This window comes from Prunus mume, linkage group LG7 (assembly GCF_029339155.1).
Source record: "Prunus mume cultivar Tortuosa linkage group LG7, ASM2933915v1, whole genome shotgun sequence".
NCBI lineage: Eukaryota > Viridiplantae > Streptophyta > Magnoliopsida > Rosales > Rosaceae > Prunus > Prunus mume.
Genome location: NC_142704.1, coordinates 12,925,412 through 12,940,580, shown reverse-complemented (window position 1 = coordinate 12,940,580; position 15,169 = coordinate 12,925,412). Strand labels below are relative to the sequence as shown.

Here is a 15,169-nt window from a genome sequence, read left to right as displayed (position 1 = left end):
ATATTGTTTGACTTGGTATCAGAGCCGACTTTATAGTGACTTGTGTGTTGTGCCCACTTGTTTTCTACTGTGTGCCCTAATTTCTTTTAGGGTTTTCTCTTGTGCCCATGCATGTACCTTGTTTGTCGTATCTGCTTCGTGTTGTGTTTCCGTTGTGCCCTTGTCGTGTCGTGTTTATCGATATCTGCTTCGTGTTGTGTTTCCGTTGCTATCATGGGTGACGCTTCCAAAATTGTGTCGTATTTAGGTTAATTACCATAAACCAAGACTTATATTATGCATTCTATTGTTACAGTAAACATGACTTACCTAGTTATTCCAAATTACAATTGCTATGTGAGTTTTAAAACTTGTAAGTAAATATGGATCAATGGGATCTAATCGAGATGGACTCAGTATAAGCTCGACATCTACCTCAACATTACTATCATGAGTAGCAGCTACATCTTCAACCTCTATAGTATCCTTAAAGTGGTATGGGGTCCATGTTGGGGCTAGTCCACTTGATGGGATAACCTCGCCACTTTATATCTCTTCGTTTGAGGCTGTGGGATGTTGTCTATCAGGTCGAGATGATAAAGCCTCAGTAGCACCTCTCTTAGAGTCCTCTTCATATCTAAAAAACACAATATTAAGTATGAACTTAGTAACGGATTCGGTAAATGATCACTGAAACAAGAAATGAATTCAGTATACTACCACTGAAAAACGAAACAAATTCGGTGAAGTACCACCAAAAAAATGAAACATATTCGATGGACTATCACTAAAAAAACGAAAACACATTCGATGGACTACCACCTGAAACAAGGTAACGATTTTGGTGGGATTTACACAAGGTAAGTTAAGGAATGGGGTTTATGAGGGCAATTTAGGAAGAAAAAATAGGGTGTAGTTAGTAATTTTATATTTTACTAAAATTTTCAGTAGGGTGTAAAGAGAATGTGAGGTACAAAAAGCAAATTTTGGAGTGCCAATAAAATCACCTCGATAAATTTTGTATGAAGAAACTAAATTCTATACTTATTATATATTTTGATCTTATGCTTGTAATCAAAGCTAAGCACTAATGACAGGAAACCAAGCATGAGTGCACTTGTGCATTTTATTGGAAGTTTTCGTATTGATGATGCACAAAATCGTATATACAAATAAGGATAGTGATAATGCCCAAAAAATATTAAGTAAAAGATGATGTCATAGTTGTTGATGGTCCTGAATTATTGGCGGATAAAAGAAATTCAATAAATGTTTTTTCTTAAAATAAAATAATAAAAATTGTCAGCGCCAAAATGAAAACCACCACGACTTGCTCGTGTCATGCGATTCAAATTTCTTGGCGTTGAAAAAGTGTTCAAAACAATCATGTCCTTGGTCCATCAAGACCCTTTTATGTTTCTTGGCGTTCGTCTTCTTTTAGCTGTGAAAATTGCATCCTATAAAGCATGCAATAATGTGGTACAAAAATTTGGAGGTTTTGTTCCTCAAGATACATTAACGTACAGCAAATTTTATTGCCGATGAAACCAGTAAGCATCAAACCCGATTTACCAATTGTCTCAAAACCAACTATTGAGCTAACTCCAGAGTTTATACCACGATAGTTCGCGATCTCGTGTGCAAAATTTCTAACCAGGGATATGCTGAATTTCCGGCTATCATAACTAGAGTCTGGAAAACCTTGAGAAACAATGAAACGATCATCTACTTTTTGAGGTTACAATAAAGTTCAAATGCAATCAGAAACCTGCAAAAGAAACAAAATCCGCTATTCATGATCGCGCTTGCACCTAGAAACAGCAGCTCACTGGCCATGCTATAGAGGAGTTGCAAAACCTGCATACAGGTACAATGTACAAAGTGAGACATTGAAGGGAACCTTGAGGATAGAATCATGATTTGAAAAGCCTCAGTGAGATAATATTATCGACAACGATCTCTGTTTGTAATCACCCATCAGTAACAAACCCAGTTATTAATGGGACAATATGAGAGAATGAACCACTGGAAAAGTAAAAGTTGCAAGGAGTTTTCATGAAGGAAATTCTAACACCGTGGATAAGAAGAAGAAAAAAACAATTACATGGATTAAATCAATTGGCATGTCTGTCTACCTATACATAACATAACAACCTCCGGATATTTCTCTATCTTCCTCCCCCATGTCACCTGAATATCTGTGAAGAATTCTAGAAGAACACTGCATTCTTCTATATTTCTTGGTGCAGCAATTTTTCAACATAAGGCATTCGGTTGAGCCCAATGCACTAAAGAATTAAATTTTCCTTCTCCATTAGAGAGATTTACAGAAATCTAAGAATTTGAACACACATGACAGATGCTTTCGGGTGCGAGAACATGGTGTTAATCTACTGGTCTCATCTAGGTAGTTAAATTAAGCGATAACATGCTGGTTCCTTTGGAAATGGAGGAACAAGAAGATTTTTGATGCTGGGTTTGTCTTCCCTCCCAATCCCAGTCATAATTCTTTTGGCTGCTGCAGATTGGCAACATGCCAACACTAGATCTTGCTCATAAACCCATCCGCTCCCTAGCCACTCTATCCTGGCAGTACCCTGCTGCAGGAGTGACCAAAATTAATACTGATGGTTGCCAAAATGGAGAGATTAGTCGCATTGCTGCTGGTGCTGTTCTTAGATCAAGCTCTGGGATGTGAATTAAAGGGTTTGATGCTAATATTGGTTATGGTCAAGTATTAGATGCTGAGTTATGGGGTATCTTCTATGGTCTCAAATCTGCTTGGGATATGGGCTGCAGTGATGTTGTGTTGGAATCTGACTCAGCCATTGCAGTGCATCTTCTCAATAAAACTGTAGATGCCCTCCACCCTCTTGCTACCTTGTTATGGGGCTGCCAGGACTACATCAAAAAATGTTGGGGCTGCTCTATTTATCATGTCTATTTGTGAATGCAATATGGTGGCTGATAAGACTTGCTAACTTGGGCTCTTGCCTTGATTTGGGTCTCTGTACCTTTCAAGTGCCTCCCTGACAGAATTAGGTCCTTTGTTGTTGATGACCTGCGTGGTCTCTGTAGGCCTCAGGCCGTAGTTTAGTGTTTTCTTTGGGCATGGCCCCATCTTTTCACCCCAAAAAAAAAAAAAAACATTAAGCGATAACATCTCAAAAAGAATCTGACAAACTCACAACGTATCTTAGATCCAATATCTGATATAGGAAATTCTATTACTTAAGTTACCTATTTAGTAGATTGATACTAAGTAAAAAATCATGTCATAGTTTGGTAGCTTCACAGAAATTAACTGGCTAGGCACTGCCTTCAGTGAGAAATCTTAATCTGACATTTAATTAAATTTCCACCCCCACCTCTCTCATTACTCTCCAAATTATAGGTCCAACTCATCTCACTTGAAAAACATGTAAAAAGAGAAACAAGTGTCTCATAGGTACACCCTCTTCTGCAATAAAAAGCCTTTCCATCCATAGCATGATGGTTGGTAAGGGTGTACATCGGTTCAAAACCAATGAATTTTTATCAATCCAATCCAATCCAATTTTTTATTGGATTGGAGATTTTACAATCCGATCCAATGTGTTCGGTTTGAATTGGATTTCAAACTCTTGATCCACTAACCAAACCGATTCAATCGGTTTTTCATTTTTTGGATCCAATCCAATTCACCAATATTATCGAAACCAATAAAATTGGATTGGATTGGATTAGTCAGTTTTGGCAGATTGGTTTGGATCCTGTACAGCCCTAATGGTTGGTGACAAACATTCAGCTTGGTAATAAACTATCCCATTCACGTTGTTTCCACAGAAAATATCATTAACCAAAGATCATGGAAGAGGGGTATGCTATGGATTCTCAAATGATATTGTGCAACGATATTTAATATCATAAGCCACAGACATAGCCACTGTATGAAAACAAAGGTAAACTCTGAAGAGTACCTTCTGATAGGCATCCCCAGTTGTTATTGTGCAAAGATAGGAGCGAAGTGAACAAGGCAGAAGCAGTAGCACTATGCAATGGGATCAATGACTGCACACCCGCCAACTCCACTGGAAATCTATGCTTGGCCAAATCATAGTAAGTTTAGTAACAAATTCAGCAGTCTTCCTAATAATGCTCTCAAGCATTTGGAACTACTATCACAATCATGTATGATCATTAAAATAAAACAGAAAAAACTACACGTGTGTATGTGTATATATATATACACATATATATATATATGAACAAAATAGAACAGAGATAGAGGCATTGTCATAATGAACTGAGCTGTGAACATGTGCAATTATCACAAGTAAACGAAATATTGAACAAAATTCAAGCTTTGGAATTCAAGGAAACAAAGAGGCTGAACTCAATCAGCTTAATGCAAGGATTATGATCAGTTGGAGCAAGTTCCAATTTATCATTTTTCACATAACTGCAAAGAAAGAAAGAAAGAAAAACCGTGAGCAAGCACAAAAGACCCAAGATTCAGATTTTCTTTTCTCGGAAGCCAAACAAAGTCACAGCTCTCTTTTCCATTCCTCTAGAATCAGGCGATCAATTTCCAAAGTATGTCAAAATTAAAGATACAAAAAAAGAAATCGAACCTTGATAACTTGAGCTTCTGAGCAGCGAGTCGAGTAGCAGAAGTGGGCTTGACGGCAGTAAGTTCGATAAGATTAGAAGCTTTGGAGGCGAAAGGTGAAGATGGTGTACGGCACAAAAGGGTTTTTGCAGAAGATGAAGAAAATTGTAGGGTTCGTCTCGTAGAGTTAGCCGCCATCTCTATTTTCCTGTTTCCCAAAGCCCACAGCTTTCTCTGTTACTTCCTGGACCGGATACTTTGTTGGGAGCTTCTACAAAAGCATTCACAGCGAGGTGGTGTATTGCCGAGAGTGTAAAGCCACTTTTACATCTCATTTATATTTCCTGAATTATAAATGTGATTTTTACTCCAATGAAAAACATGTAAATCTAAAAATGTATAATTGATTTTGCTCACTTTTGTCTGCCTTTTTTCACTTTTTCTTATATAGGCCCCACTTGCAAGGGATATAAAAAAATATGCACATATGCATCTAAATTTGCATTTCATAATTGTGATGGAAATTCTACAATCGTTTACACCTCCTCATTACATGTGATTTCGATAACAAATTGTGTATATTTAACATATACCTCATTATATAACCCCCACTGGAGATGCTCTAATGAGTAGCGTTGGACACGGTCCGGTTCATTCTTACCATTTTTGGGTTGTAGCTGAAGCTTCAAACATTGATATACCTTCTCCGCATAGTGATGAAAACAAAATCAACAACAGCAATCCCCATAGCACCAAAATCTTTCTTTAATTATGGTGTGTTTACTAATCAGGAATTGGCAATTCTCATCGTGAATTGAATTCCACCATAGAGGATTCCTACATTTATTTCACATCAAGGAATTAAAAAGTAAGTAATGCCCACACAAAATTAGGAATTGAATTCTTGATTTTGGAGGAATTCAATTTTTTGGTGAGAGATGGTATTCTAATTCCAGAAGAATTAACCAATTAGGAATTCATGTTTTTTACCCATTATATCCTCACACAATTTTCAAAATTCCAAATATGTCATATACCTTAATCCAACAACAAGTATATTTTAGTAATTAGTACTACTCTTACCCTAATTCCATATGATTTAGTAAACAACTTCAATAGGGATATGGAATCTAACTCCTTTAAATCCATATGGTTTAGTAAATAACTTCATTAGGAATCCAAAATTTAATTCTCTTCAATCCAACTTATCCTCAATTCAATTCCTTCTAATCCAATTACGAATTATTAAACATGTCATTAATGTTGTATGAATTTTAAAAAAATAATAATAGAAATTACACATGGCGCCATCATAGATGGACACACGTCAAAAATACTTAGGGTCAAGTAATTTCATTTAATATGAAATTTTCTATGCGATTTAACTTCTTGAATTCATAATAAATACATTTTTTAAAAAATACATCAAAAATTCCTACAGACTCCTTGTGACATTCTGTTCATCCTAAAATTTCAAAAATCATATTTTGACCTAGAAAAATTCAAATTGGCAACAAAAACTCAAATTTATTTCAAAACAAACCAAAACACTAGTTAATGTTTTATAACATAACATTCTTGTTTCTTTGCAGCAATGATTGCTATAAACTCAAATATGTGGAATTATGATTTTACACCTCAAAATTCGAAGGCTTTGTAGTAAGAAGCACGTACCTTTTTTCAGCATATTCTTCTGATTTTTAATTAATTGTTTATGAATTTTTAAAATAAATATTAAAAATATCAGAGAAATGAGACGTGGCGCTGTAATCGAAGATGTGGAATCATGATTTTAGACCTTTGTAATTGAAGATAGTATCATAAGGAGTTTGTAACAATTTTTTGTTTATTTTTCTGATTTTTAATTATTTATTTATCAATTTCTAAACAAAAACAACAAAAAAGGATCAAAATTGTATTATTGGATATGAAGAGGAAGGGCATTGTACATAATGTGTGCTCTTATACAGCTTTAGTTTATGGGTTTGGTAGAGAAGGCTTGTGGAGAGATCTTCTTGGTTGTTTAGAGATGAAATGGAGAGTGAGGGGTGTAAGCCAAGTGTAATAACATACACTATAATTGTTAAGTTTCTTTGTGTGGTGATGGGAGGATTGCAGGGGCATTAGAATATTTGGCTGAGATGGAAAGGGAAGGATGTGAACCAGATACAACCAAAGACTAAAACCAGATCTCTTTACCTATGGGTCCTTAATTAGCGGCCTTTGCAAGGAAGGAAAGGCATCTGCTGCTCTTGAGCTGAGGGATGAAATGGTAGAAAATGGGCCAGTCATCTGCTGCGTTTGTTTATTACTGTCTATTGTCTCTCTGATTTGTCTTCTTTACGTCTAATTTCCAAATATTCTATATTAAACCTTGTTCATTTTGTATTTCTATTTGGATTTGGTTTGCTTATTCTTGTTCCATTGGGATATTTTATAAACAACTTGGCTAAGGCCATGATCGCGGGATTTCCTTTCGTTACCTGCTAGGTTTTTAAAAATAGAATCCTTGTTTGACCCATTCCTTATATTGTATTATATATCTTTTAAAATTTCTTATAGTACTTATAATACAATGCATATTTGCATATAATTATACCGTTACTCTGCTGAAACCATTTGGCAATGAATGGAGAGGTCCAAGATGATTATTAGCCAAGGCTCTAATTTACTGATGTGGGATTCACAATCTCGACCTCTTAAACTTTTATGTGTTTCCTGATTCTTGTATGCTTCAACTTTTATTGTCTTGCCATTTGTGTGATCTTGGACTAGGAATTGTTCCAAAATTCCTAAGGGGTTGTTTGATAACCATTTCATTTTCACTTAAAAAAAAAACTGAAAACATGTTTGATAATAACAGATTTTGTTTTCGGTCAAAAAAAGTGATTGGAAACAACTTGAAAGTGTTTTTTTTTTTGGTGCTCCTATTTCATTCATTACATTTACATCACGACACATGAAATGCACTCTAGTTATCTAAATTTGGTATTTGGGACCTCCTATTTGGCCACGAACTCAATCCAAGCCTCCAAAACTCCATCTTCAAAATTCACCAAAAAATCATCTTAATTTCAAAAAATTCACCGCAAAATACTACGAATACTTTGTAACATCTTTTATTCTATGATCCGAAATTCACAATTGGACCCCAAAAACTTCCCTTTCTAAATTTCACATAAAACTGAAAACTGAAAATTGAAATCAGGCATTGTTAGGGATGATGCATTGTTAACAATCATGCTGAGTTTTAATTACAAAAGCTACCGGATTAAATAATCAAGTTCAAAGAAGTAAAATATTATGAGTGCTGCTATTTCCACCCATCTATCCTATTTTCCAACCCACTATGTAAATTTGAAAAAGCACAATCATATCTTTCCACCCACTATTATTCCTAAAACACCCTTTAATTATTAGTTCAAGCAAATTCTCTTTTAAGTTAAAGAGGTCTGTTAACTAGTGATGTCATTTAAATTTAATTTAATGGCTGAAAAGTTGGCATATCACAATTAGATATAAATAAATAAATAAATTGCCTCTGTACAATGAATTCGGATTATTTGTTCTTAGTTTTTCAAATCTTTCTTCCAAGAGCTATGAAAACTGAGAACAAATAGTATGAATCTGACTTTTAAAACAAATGGTCTGAATCTTTATGTGTTTATAAACCACCAAAATCTCACTCTTTCTTGCAATTTAATTTCACAAACAATTGAACTTCTCTCCATTTACAAGTGATTTATATTTCTTTTAAAACAATTTTGACGATACAAAAGAATATATCTCCAACAGTAGATCTGGGGCTGGTACGAAAATGAGGAGAAATTGGGCAATTGAAGAAACTTTTGTTCTTTAATCAAATGCCAATGAGATGAATTAATGCTAGGATATGATTCTTTCATTTTCACGAGTTATGAACATAACTTATGTTGAAAACCTATCAGATTTGGGAATAGTGGATGGTAGAGAATGTGCAATAATGAGATAGGAAATTTGAAGAATCGCCCATAGTTACAAGCTGCTAGATGTTCTCAGTTTTCCTATAAGAAGCTGAAGGCTCTGACCAAAAATAGAAAAGAAAAAAAATAAAGAAGGCGCATGCACTTGTGAAACGAGAAATTTGACGTTTAATATTTGTGCTTTGGATTTTTTTTAATTAACTTTTTTCAATTTTAATGTTGAGGCAATTGTTTTGGTTTTTAATCCTTTTCTCCAAGCCCTTAGAAATCTTTTTACAAATGGGTAAATTTATCTTTAAAAATTTGAAGACAAGGCGGGTGTGAAAATAAGACAGGTGGGTGGAAAAAGCACCACTCCATTATTTAGAACAATAAGTAGGCCTCGGTCATTACATACATGTCCATATGTCATTAAAATTATACACTTTGACATTGATAAAAATTATACACTTTGATAAAAATTATACACTTTGACATAGATAAATTAATCTTGTTGCTTATCCGAATCAAACACGCGGTTTTTGCATGTAGGATTGCAAGGGTAAGCACAATCTATCTTCTGGAACGGAGTTCGGTCGTGGTACCAGTCTCCAACTGCCTTCCCAATTGTCTGCAGAACACATTTAGGTTGTAGATAAAATTTAAAACCATCTCAATAATTTTCGTTCAAACAGAAGAATTCAATGAAACAAAGAACTACAAAAATTGACAACAGAAAGCTATTCTCAGTTTTTGTTAATTTTCTAATAATCATACAAGAGAGGAGATTAAGTAAAGACTATACGACTCTTACCGTCTTACTCAACACCGGAGAGTCAGCTGCCAACCATGTCTCCTGTGTTCCAATCTGGCAGTGGGCATAGCAAGAGTCTATGAACAGTCCATGAGATGCGGAGCTGCTGGCTTGACTAAGTGCACCTAAGAACTGCAACCGATATTCTGAAACAAATTCCATATTAAAAACCCAAGTAAATTTTCCAGCGGCCGGTTTATGCCAATGATGCAATACGTAAGAAGCTTTCCTTGGTAGGTACAAGGAAGCTTCACTGGAAAAAGTAGGACTCAATAACATAGCAATCAATTTCAACTCATATGTCTTGCTAATAAGTGGACATAACTGTCTGTGGTTCCATGCTTTCATCAAATTGCTTATTATCATCTAAAGACTAAAGGGAACAGGCAGCAGTGCGTGAGACCCTAAGAAACTCCAACCATCAAATTTTACCATGACAGAAAAGATTTAACCAAATTCAAATCTTGGTTTAACTTTTTACAGGGGCTATAAACGATTCTATCAGCTTCAATATGTGAAGGATTGCTTGCTGATATGAAGGAGGGTTTTGATATTCACCTTGCATGGTTTGAAGTTGACTGGGTGAGCAGTTCTTTATATCAAGCTTGCACTTTTTCCAGGCGCCTTTAGGATCAGCAATACCCGGTGCCAAAATGTTCTTTATCTGAATGGATACAACAAGGAATCAGAGAAAGTGCACCCTAACGTATTCTCCTAATGTGTACAAGTGGGGGAAAAGAAAAGATGAGAACGAGTACACAACATTTGTATTGGAAATATATACATTTCTAGTAATTGTCGCTTTTGGAGTCTCATAGCAAAGTTCAGGTGACCTACTACAAGTCTACAACTACTTTTATTTTCATACAATTCTAGAATAATAAGATAGAATATGTGACAACTGAAATAATCATAGCCCCATTTTCCATGAAATTGGTTCTTGAATTAATATTGTTCTTTGTCTCACCAACAAAGAAAGCATAATAAAATCAAATCTTATAACCACAAATTGTTTATCGAGCCTACAAAGGAAAGCAAAGCAAAGAGACTCGATATGAATGATGAAAGGCTAAGTTGGGTTGGATTGGGGAAAATCTGAGTTTATTCTAGGAAATTAGATAAAATAAAATATATTACGAAGATATATAATTTGGACGAAAAGAAAAACTTATTATGAACCAAACTATTACTCAGTTTTATATTTAGGGTAACAGATAGACGATATATCATAAATGCCATTAACAAGTTGCTGGAATTTAAAATTTTGATCATAAAGATGATATGAAGTATTTCAACCTGCATACAATTAAAAAGTTGTTGGCATCACATATTTTTGATAGGCACACCAAAAAAAGAGGGAAATGACAGCACAGTTCTATATCATTTTTAGAACACAAAAAGAAGAACTAGAAAGAAAAGTACTACACAATACAATAAATTGGAAAGTACTGATCTATAAATCAAGGATTAGAAGAATGAGCTAACCTGCCACGAATCATAAGCTGCATTTACCAAAAATATTGGGGTCCGGGTCACTGGTACCACATTTTGTGGGAAGAAGCACTGAACAAAAACAATTAAAAAGGAAATATCAGAAGTAATTAGGAAAGAGTGGAGCAAATCATACAACACTATAAAAATTTACCAAGCCTGGACTCAATTTTGAAGTGCAGGATGCGGGTAAGTTCTTCGCCGAACCCTGCACAAACAATAGATAATCAGAATCTGAAGCTACTACTTATCACCTGCACAGAATGGAGGCCTAACAAATGGAAGAACCCTCTTCTCCTGAAAGAAGTAAGAGTCCACTTTATTATCTTAAAGAACAGAGATGCAATACATGTAGCGCAACCACTTCACTGTAAAAGGCTTGAATGTGTTGAGATCCAGAAACAGTCTTCCTGTGAATCATTACAAGGTGTTAAGAATTCTGAAATAGAATAGAGATAATACAGGGTCAAGTCTTCAAGACAGACGATGTAAAATACATCTTACGCATTAATGAAGTAACCAGCATCTGCCAGACATTTTACTTTAGTACCCACAGGTAGGAGAGAACGAAAGTTATCACAATGAAGAATTGAGGTCAATCCACCAGCCGAACAACCAGAGAGAAGAGCCTGTAATCATAAGTAGTACTAACAAACAATCAGAAATGAGGACAAGATGACAAAAGTACAGTTCCTGGAATGGGACATACACTTTGAGCATTTTTCATTCCTTTTGCTAATAGATCATCAATGATGGCACGAAAAACTCTTGCTCCTCTGAAGTGAAGATTTGTTGCCTGATCAAATTAGTAGAATAAACACCAGGTTCAGAATTTCTTATGAAAGTAAAACATGGGTCGCTGATTGAAATTTATTAACTTACTGGGTTTACTGCTTCAACATCACCAGTGAATGACGCCCCATCACAGTACCTAACTTTGATTCTATTCCAGTTATAGAAGTCTAGCATAAAAATAAAAAAGGGTCCAGTTTTTACAGTTAGCCACAAAAAAAAAAAAAAAAAAAAAAAAATGAAATTCAAACTAAAAAACAATAGGTATGTTCATCAACTATTGAGTCATTCTTAGGAGTTGTTTCAAGTTTCAAAAAAGCAAAGATTGAGATATGAAGGCAAACCAAACCTGGATTAAACTTTTGCGTGTTGCTAAGCACCCCAGAAAAAGACATCGATTTTTCCATTTTGTTTGATGAACCATAGTGAGTATTCTTACGATCAAGGCAAGTCTCAACACTGTTACACCATCCTCCTCCCTAAGAACCAAATATCAATTAAAGAAATCTCAAACTTTAATGCAAAAGTCTTTTACAACTAGTTTACTAAGCTAATGCTTGGTACCCTAGTTGCATGACCAACACCCTAGTTCAAGATTCCAGGTCCAGACCTGGACAACAGTATAGTGAGGAGAGGCATATGGGAGGGAAAGGACTACCCCACATTTTGTAGCCTATTCTTTTCTATAGGCCCCCCAAAAAAGGGGAAGTTACTAAAGGTTAAGTTCACAGCCTTCTAGAAAAATATTTGACTAATATTATACCATTCAGAGGCCATAATGTTTAAGCTCAGACGTAATATACATATTTCTCTTCTCCAATAATCTATTCTAAGCTCCCTCTCATTGACTAGAAGGTGGAGCTGAGAGAACACAAAATGGTTTAAGATTAACATTCCCACCCTATCCTTTCTATCTTTTTTATTTTGGTGAAAGCTATCCTTTCTATCTTTTAAATCCATTTTAACATGGCAGGAAAATGACAAACCTCAACATGAACCAACCAATTGTTGATTCCTGCACCAAATCCCTTGTCAAAGTGGTACGCTGGTGCGCTCCCATCCAAACAAACTGTATAACATTTCAAATTTTAGAACACAGAGTGAAAAGTAAATAAAATACAGTTATCGGAATAATGAAAACTAAAAGGAAAGTGAAATGGAACAAGGAAACTTTTTAGAGAAGTACTCAATTCCCCAAATATTTCTCACCGGCTCCTTTGGCAACTGCATTCTCAACAAGAGTGATTCCCACAGGATGGCTTTCTGCTTTCAGCAATATCAGTAAACATACTAGAAGACTTAACCATTGGCCTAATCTTGCATGGGCCATTCTGCACACAAATTTTAGCAATAAATATAAAAATAAAATAAAAAAAGTATACAGAACATTCGTTTCATAGCTTAATGGTAGACTTAGTTTTCCCCTACAAAACAGTACCATAAGTTCCTAATAGAATACAATGCTCAAAACTAACAAGTTTTCTCTTTACTCAATAATCCATATAAAGTATAACTCCATAATTCATATAATTGTTTAAGGACCAAACAAATATCATCATTTTTTTCTTCTTCTAAAATTCAAGGCAATCTAGTTTACTTAGCAGTTTCCTGTCATAGCTAGCACCCCAATACATCCAGCCAAAAAGTAATCCACCAAACAAATTTTCTCTCCCTTCACATTGCTTAATGTGAAAGGAAGAGCAACACAGGGATTTTTTAACCTTTACTCTGTACTAATAAGAGCATAAAGTTAGCTAATCAATCAGAATCAAGTTCCATTTTGAACCAACACCATCCGTGCAGTCATTCGATGGAAAACCCAAATTTGAAAAATCAATATATACACTGAAAGAGAAGAAAAAAAATCCATTTGGCAACTATATACACATACAGACACAAGGAAAAGAAAGCAGAGCAAAAGACTGGCACATTACTAGATCATCAATTCCAAATCTTAGATTGAAAATTCTATCAAACAAAAAGAAAAGATCTGAAATTGCGAACTATTGTTCTTCAGTTCAGAATCCTTTTTCTAGCCAAAGCGACTATTGATATCTGTTTAGCCATTAAGTCTAAACAGCTTGATGGGTTTTTTATGCCAAAACCCAAACTGCATTCAGCTCATATGAGACATTCCAATCCAATCACAAGCACCAAGTTTCATTACACAATGAACAGAAACTGAACCAATGTTTGATAATAAGCTCGACCCTGGAAACCATATAAAGAAGAAGAAAAAAAACGTAAAACAGAACAGCTTCTTTCGATTGCCATGAAAACCAAAAGCATTATTACTCTGTACCTGGAATGAGAGAAGCTGAGAGACAAAAATCTGAAAGAGTGAAAGAATGCAAGAGAGAGAAACCCAGTTGTGAACTTGGGTTTCTTTCTTAATGGTATAACGGTACAGAAAGCAATAGCAGGAAGGAAAATAAATGGAAAGTGGGATGAGTGAGGTAAGCGTGATGGAAGCTATTTGGTACACACACAGTTTGGAAAGTGAGTGATCGCGAACGAAGAGCTTAGCTTTACAGAGAGCTTTGAGAGTAGCGATTCGGAGGAAGATAAAGCTAAAGGGCGACATTATTGGCAACAGCTGCAAAGCAAAGAACCAATGACTAGGACAAATCTTGTCGGTGAACGCGTGTTATGAGTACGAGTGTCAGTGCATAGTACAAGAAAGCATATGCCTAGAAACTTCATGCACGCAAGATAATGTTGCAATTTTTATTTTTTTAATTCAAAAGATTACAACGACTGATCTTAACGCCATATCCTATATATCAAATTTTGCTTAAGATGTAAGGAAAATTACTGAGCTCGTTGGTTAGTGGTATTTATTACCTGAAGAAGGTTTAAGTTGGACTCGAATATGAAAACGGTATATTTATGATGAGTTAGATACTTATACCAACTCTTCGACTGAAATAAATATCAAAATTTTAATTTTGATAATGTTTTTTTTTATGTGTCGGTCCATTTTTAACCATATTTTGCTTTACGAAGAATTGGGAAAAAAAATTTGTGCCTCGTCTAACATTCAAAATCTAAACACATTTTCTTCTTCTTCTGTTTTCCCCCTCTCTTTTGTGGTAAGATTGGAAATAGTACAGACCAAAATCTCAAATTTTTGGATTTAGGCTTCACATTCAAGACTGAAAGTCGAGCTGACGGTATTCTAAAGCTAAATCATTTTTTACAATTACCTACCACAAATTTAAGTTTTAGTGACTACACATTATGCTCACTTGATAATAAAGCGATCCTCAAACTTGCGACTGATTGGTCTAAGGATAACCATTCCCGGACATGCATGTTGGGAAGGAGAGGAACAATATGCAACATCTAATGTGGGTTGCCATGCAAAGTTGTGTGTCATGTCCTTGTTAATAATGTCATTCTCCAAGTAAAGGATTGATTTTTCAGTATTGTTAACACATGGTTTGACCTCACTTAGGTGGGCCTCTAATGGGCTGACACGTCGGTAGGCCCAAGGATAGAAGTCGGTTGTTGTTCTCCTATGAAAGGGACTCTCTCCTTTGGCTGAGGGGGGACCAAAAG

At 35.3% G+C, this 15,169-nt stretch overlaps 2 protein-coding genes across 3 annotated transcripts; both read right to left on the bottom strand.

Annotated features, from left to right (window-relative positions):
* Positions 1–1,411: 1,411 nt before the first annotated feature.
* Positions 1,412–4,885, bottom strand: LOC103336699 (uncharacterized). 2 transcript variants are annotated; one of them, XM_089055742.1, is made up of 3 exons: positions 4,593–4,879; positions 3,939–4,057; positions 1,412–1,836 (listed from the first exon to the last, which is right to left on the bottom strand). In XM_089055742.1, exons 1-3 carry the CDS (start codon positions 4,766–4,768, stop codon positions 1,817–1,819), a joined length of 315 nt encoding a protein of 104 aa, XP_088911868.1. In that variant the 5' UTR covers positions 4,769–4,879; the 3' UTR covers positions 1,412–1,816. The 2 variants fall into 2 exon arrangements, with proteins under 2 accessions (XP_088911868.1, XP_088911867.1); XM_089055741.1 differs by lacking the exon at positions 1,412–1,836 and adding an exon at positions 2,005–3,100 and having other exon boundaries at positions 4,593–4,885.
* A 3,968-nt stretch (positions 4,886–8,853) lies between these two features.
* On the bottom strand, positions 8,854–14,355 carry LOC103336755 (pectin acetylesterase 8-like). Its single transcript, XM_089055740.1, has 13 exons — positions 13,911–14,355; positions 12,818–12,939; positions 12,595–12,677; positions 11,958–12,087; positions 11,699–11,778; positions 11,526–11,612; positions 11,321–11,445; positions 11,166–11,226; positions 10,971–11,024; positions 10,811–10,888; positions 9,884–9,989; positions 9,326–9,471; positions 8,854–9,142 (listed from the first exon to the last, which is right to left on the bottom strand). The coding sequence occupies exons 2-13, from the start codon at positions 12,936–12,938 to the stop codon at positions 9,017–9,019; spliced, it is 1,197 nt and encodes a 398-aa protein (XP_088911866.1). The 5' UTR covers position 12,939; positions 13,911–14,355; the 3' UTR covers positions 8,854–9,016.
* Between the last annotated feature and the right edge of the window lie 814 nt (positions 14,356–15,169).

Excerpts from the sequence above, each read along its gene's own strand:
- LOC103336699 (XM_089055741.1), bottom strand. The coding sequence starts at position 4,768 with ATGGCGGCTAACTCTACGAGACGAACCCTACAATTTTCTTCATCTTCT. Across the intron at positions 4,058-4,592 it reads CAGAAGCTCAAGTTATCAAG|ATTTCCAGTGGAGTTGGCGG; the intron begins GTTCGATTTCTT and ends GGCCAAGCATAG. Across the intron at positions 3,101-3,938 it reads CTGGGGATGCCTATCAGAAG|ATGGGGCCATGCCCAAAGAA; the intron begins GTACTCTTCAGA and ends TGGGGTGAAAAG.
- LOC103336755 (XM_089055740.1), bottom strand. The coding sequence starts at position 12,938 with ATGGCCCATGCAAGATTAGGCCAATGGTTAAGTCTTCTAGTATGTTTA. Across the intron at positions 12,678-12,817 it reads TGCAGTTGCCAAAGGAGCCG|TTTGTTTGGATGGGAGCGCA; the intron begins GTGAGAAATATT and ends AATGTTATACAG. Across the intron at positions 11,779-11,957 it reads CACGCAAAAGTTTAATCCAG|ACTTCTATAACTGGAATAGA; the intron begins GTTTGGTTTGCC and ends TTTTTATGCTAG.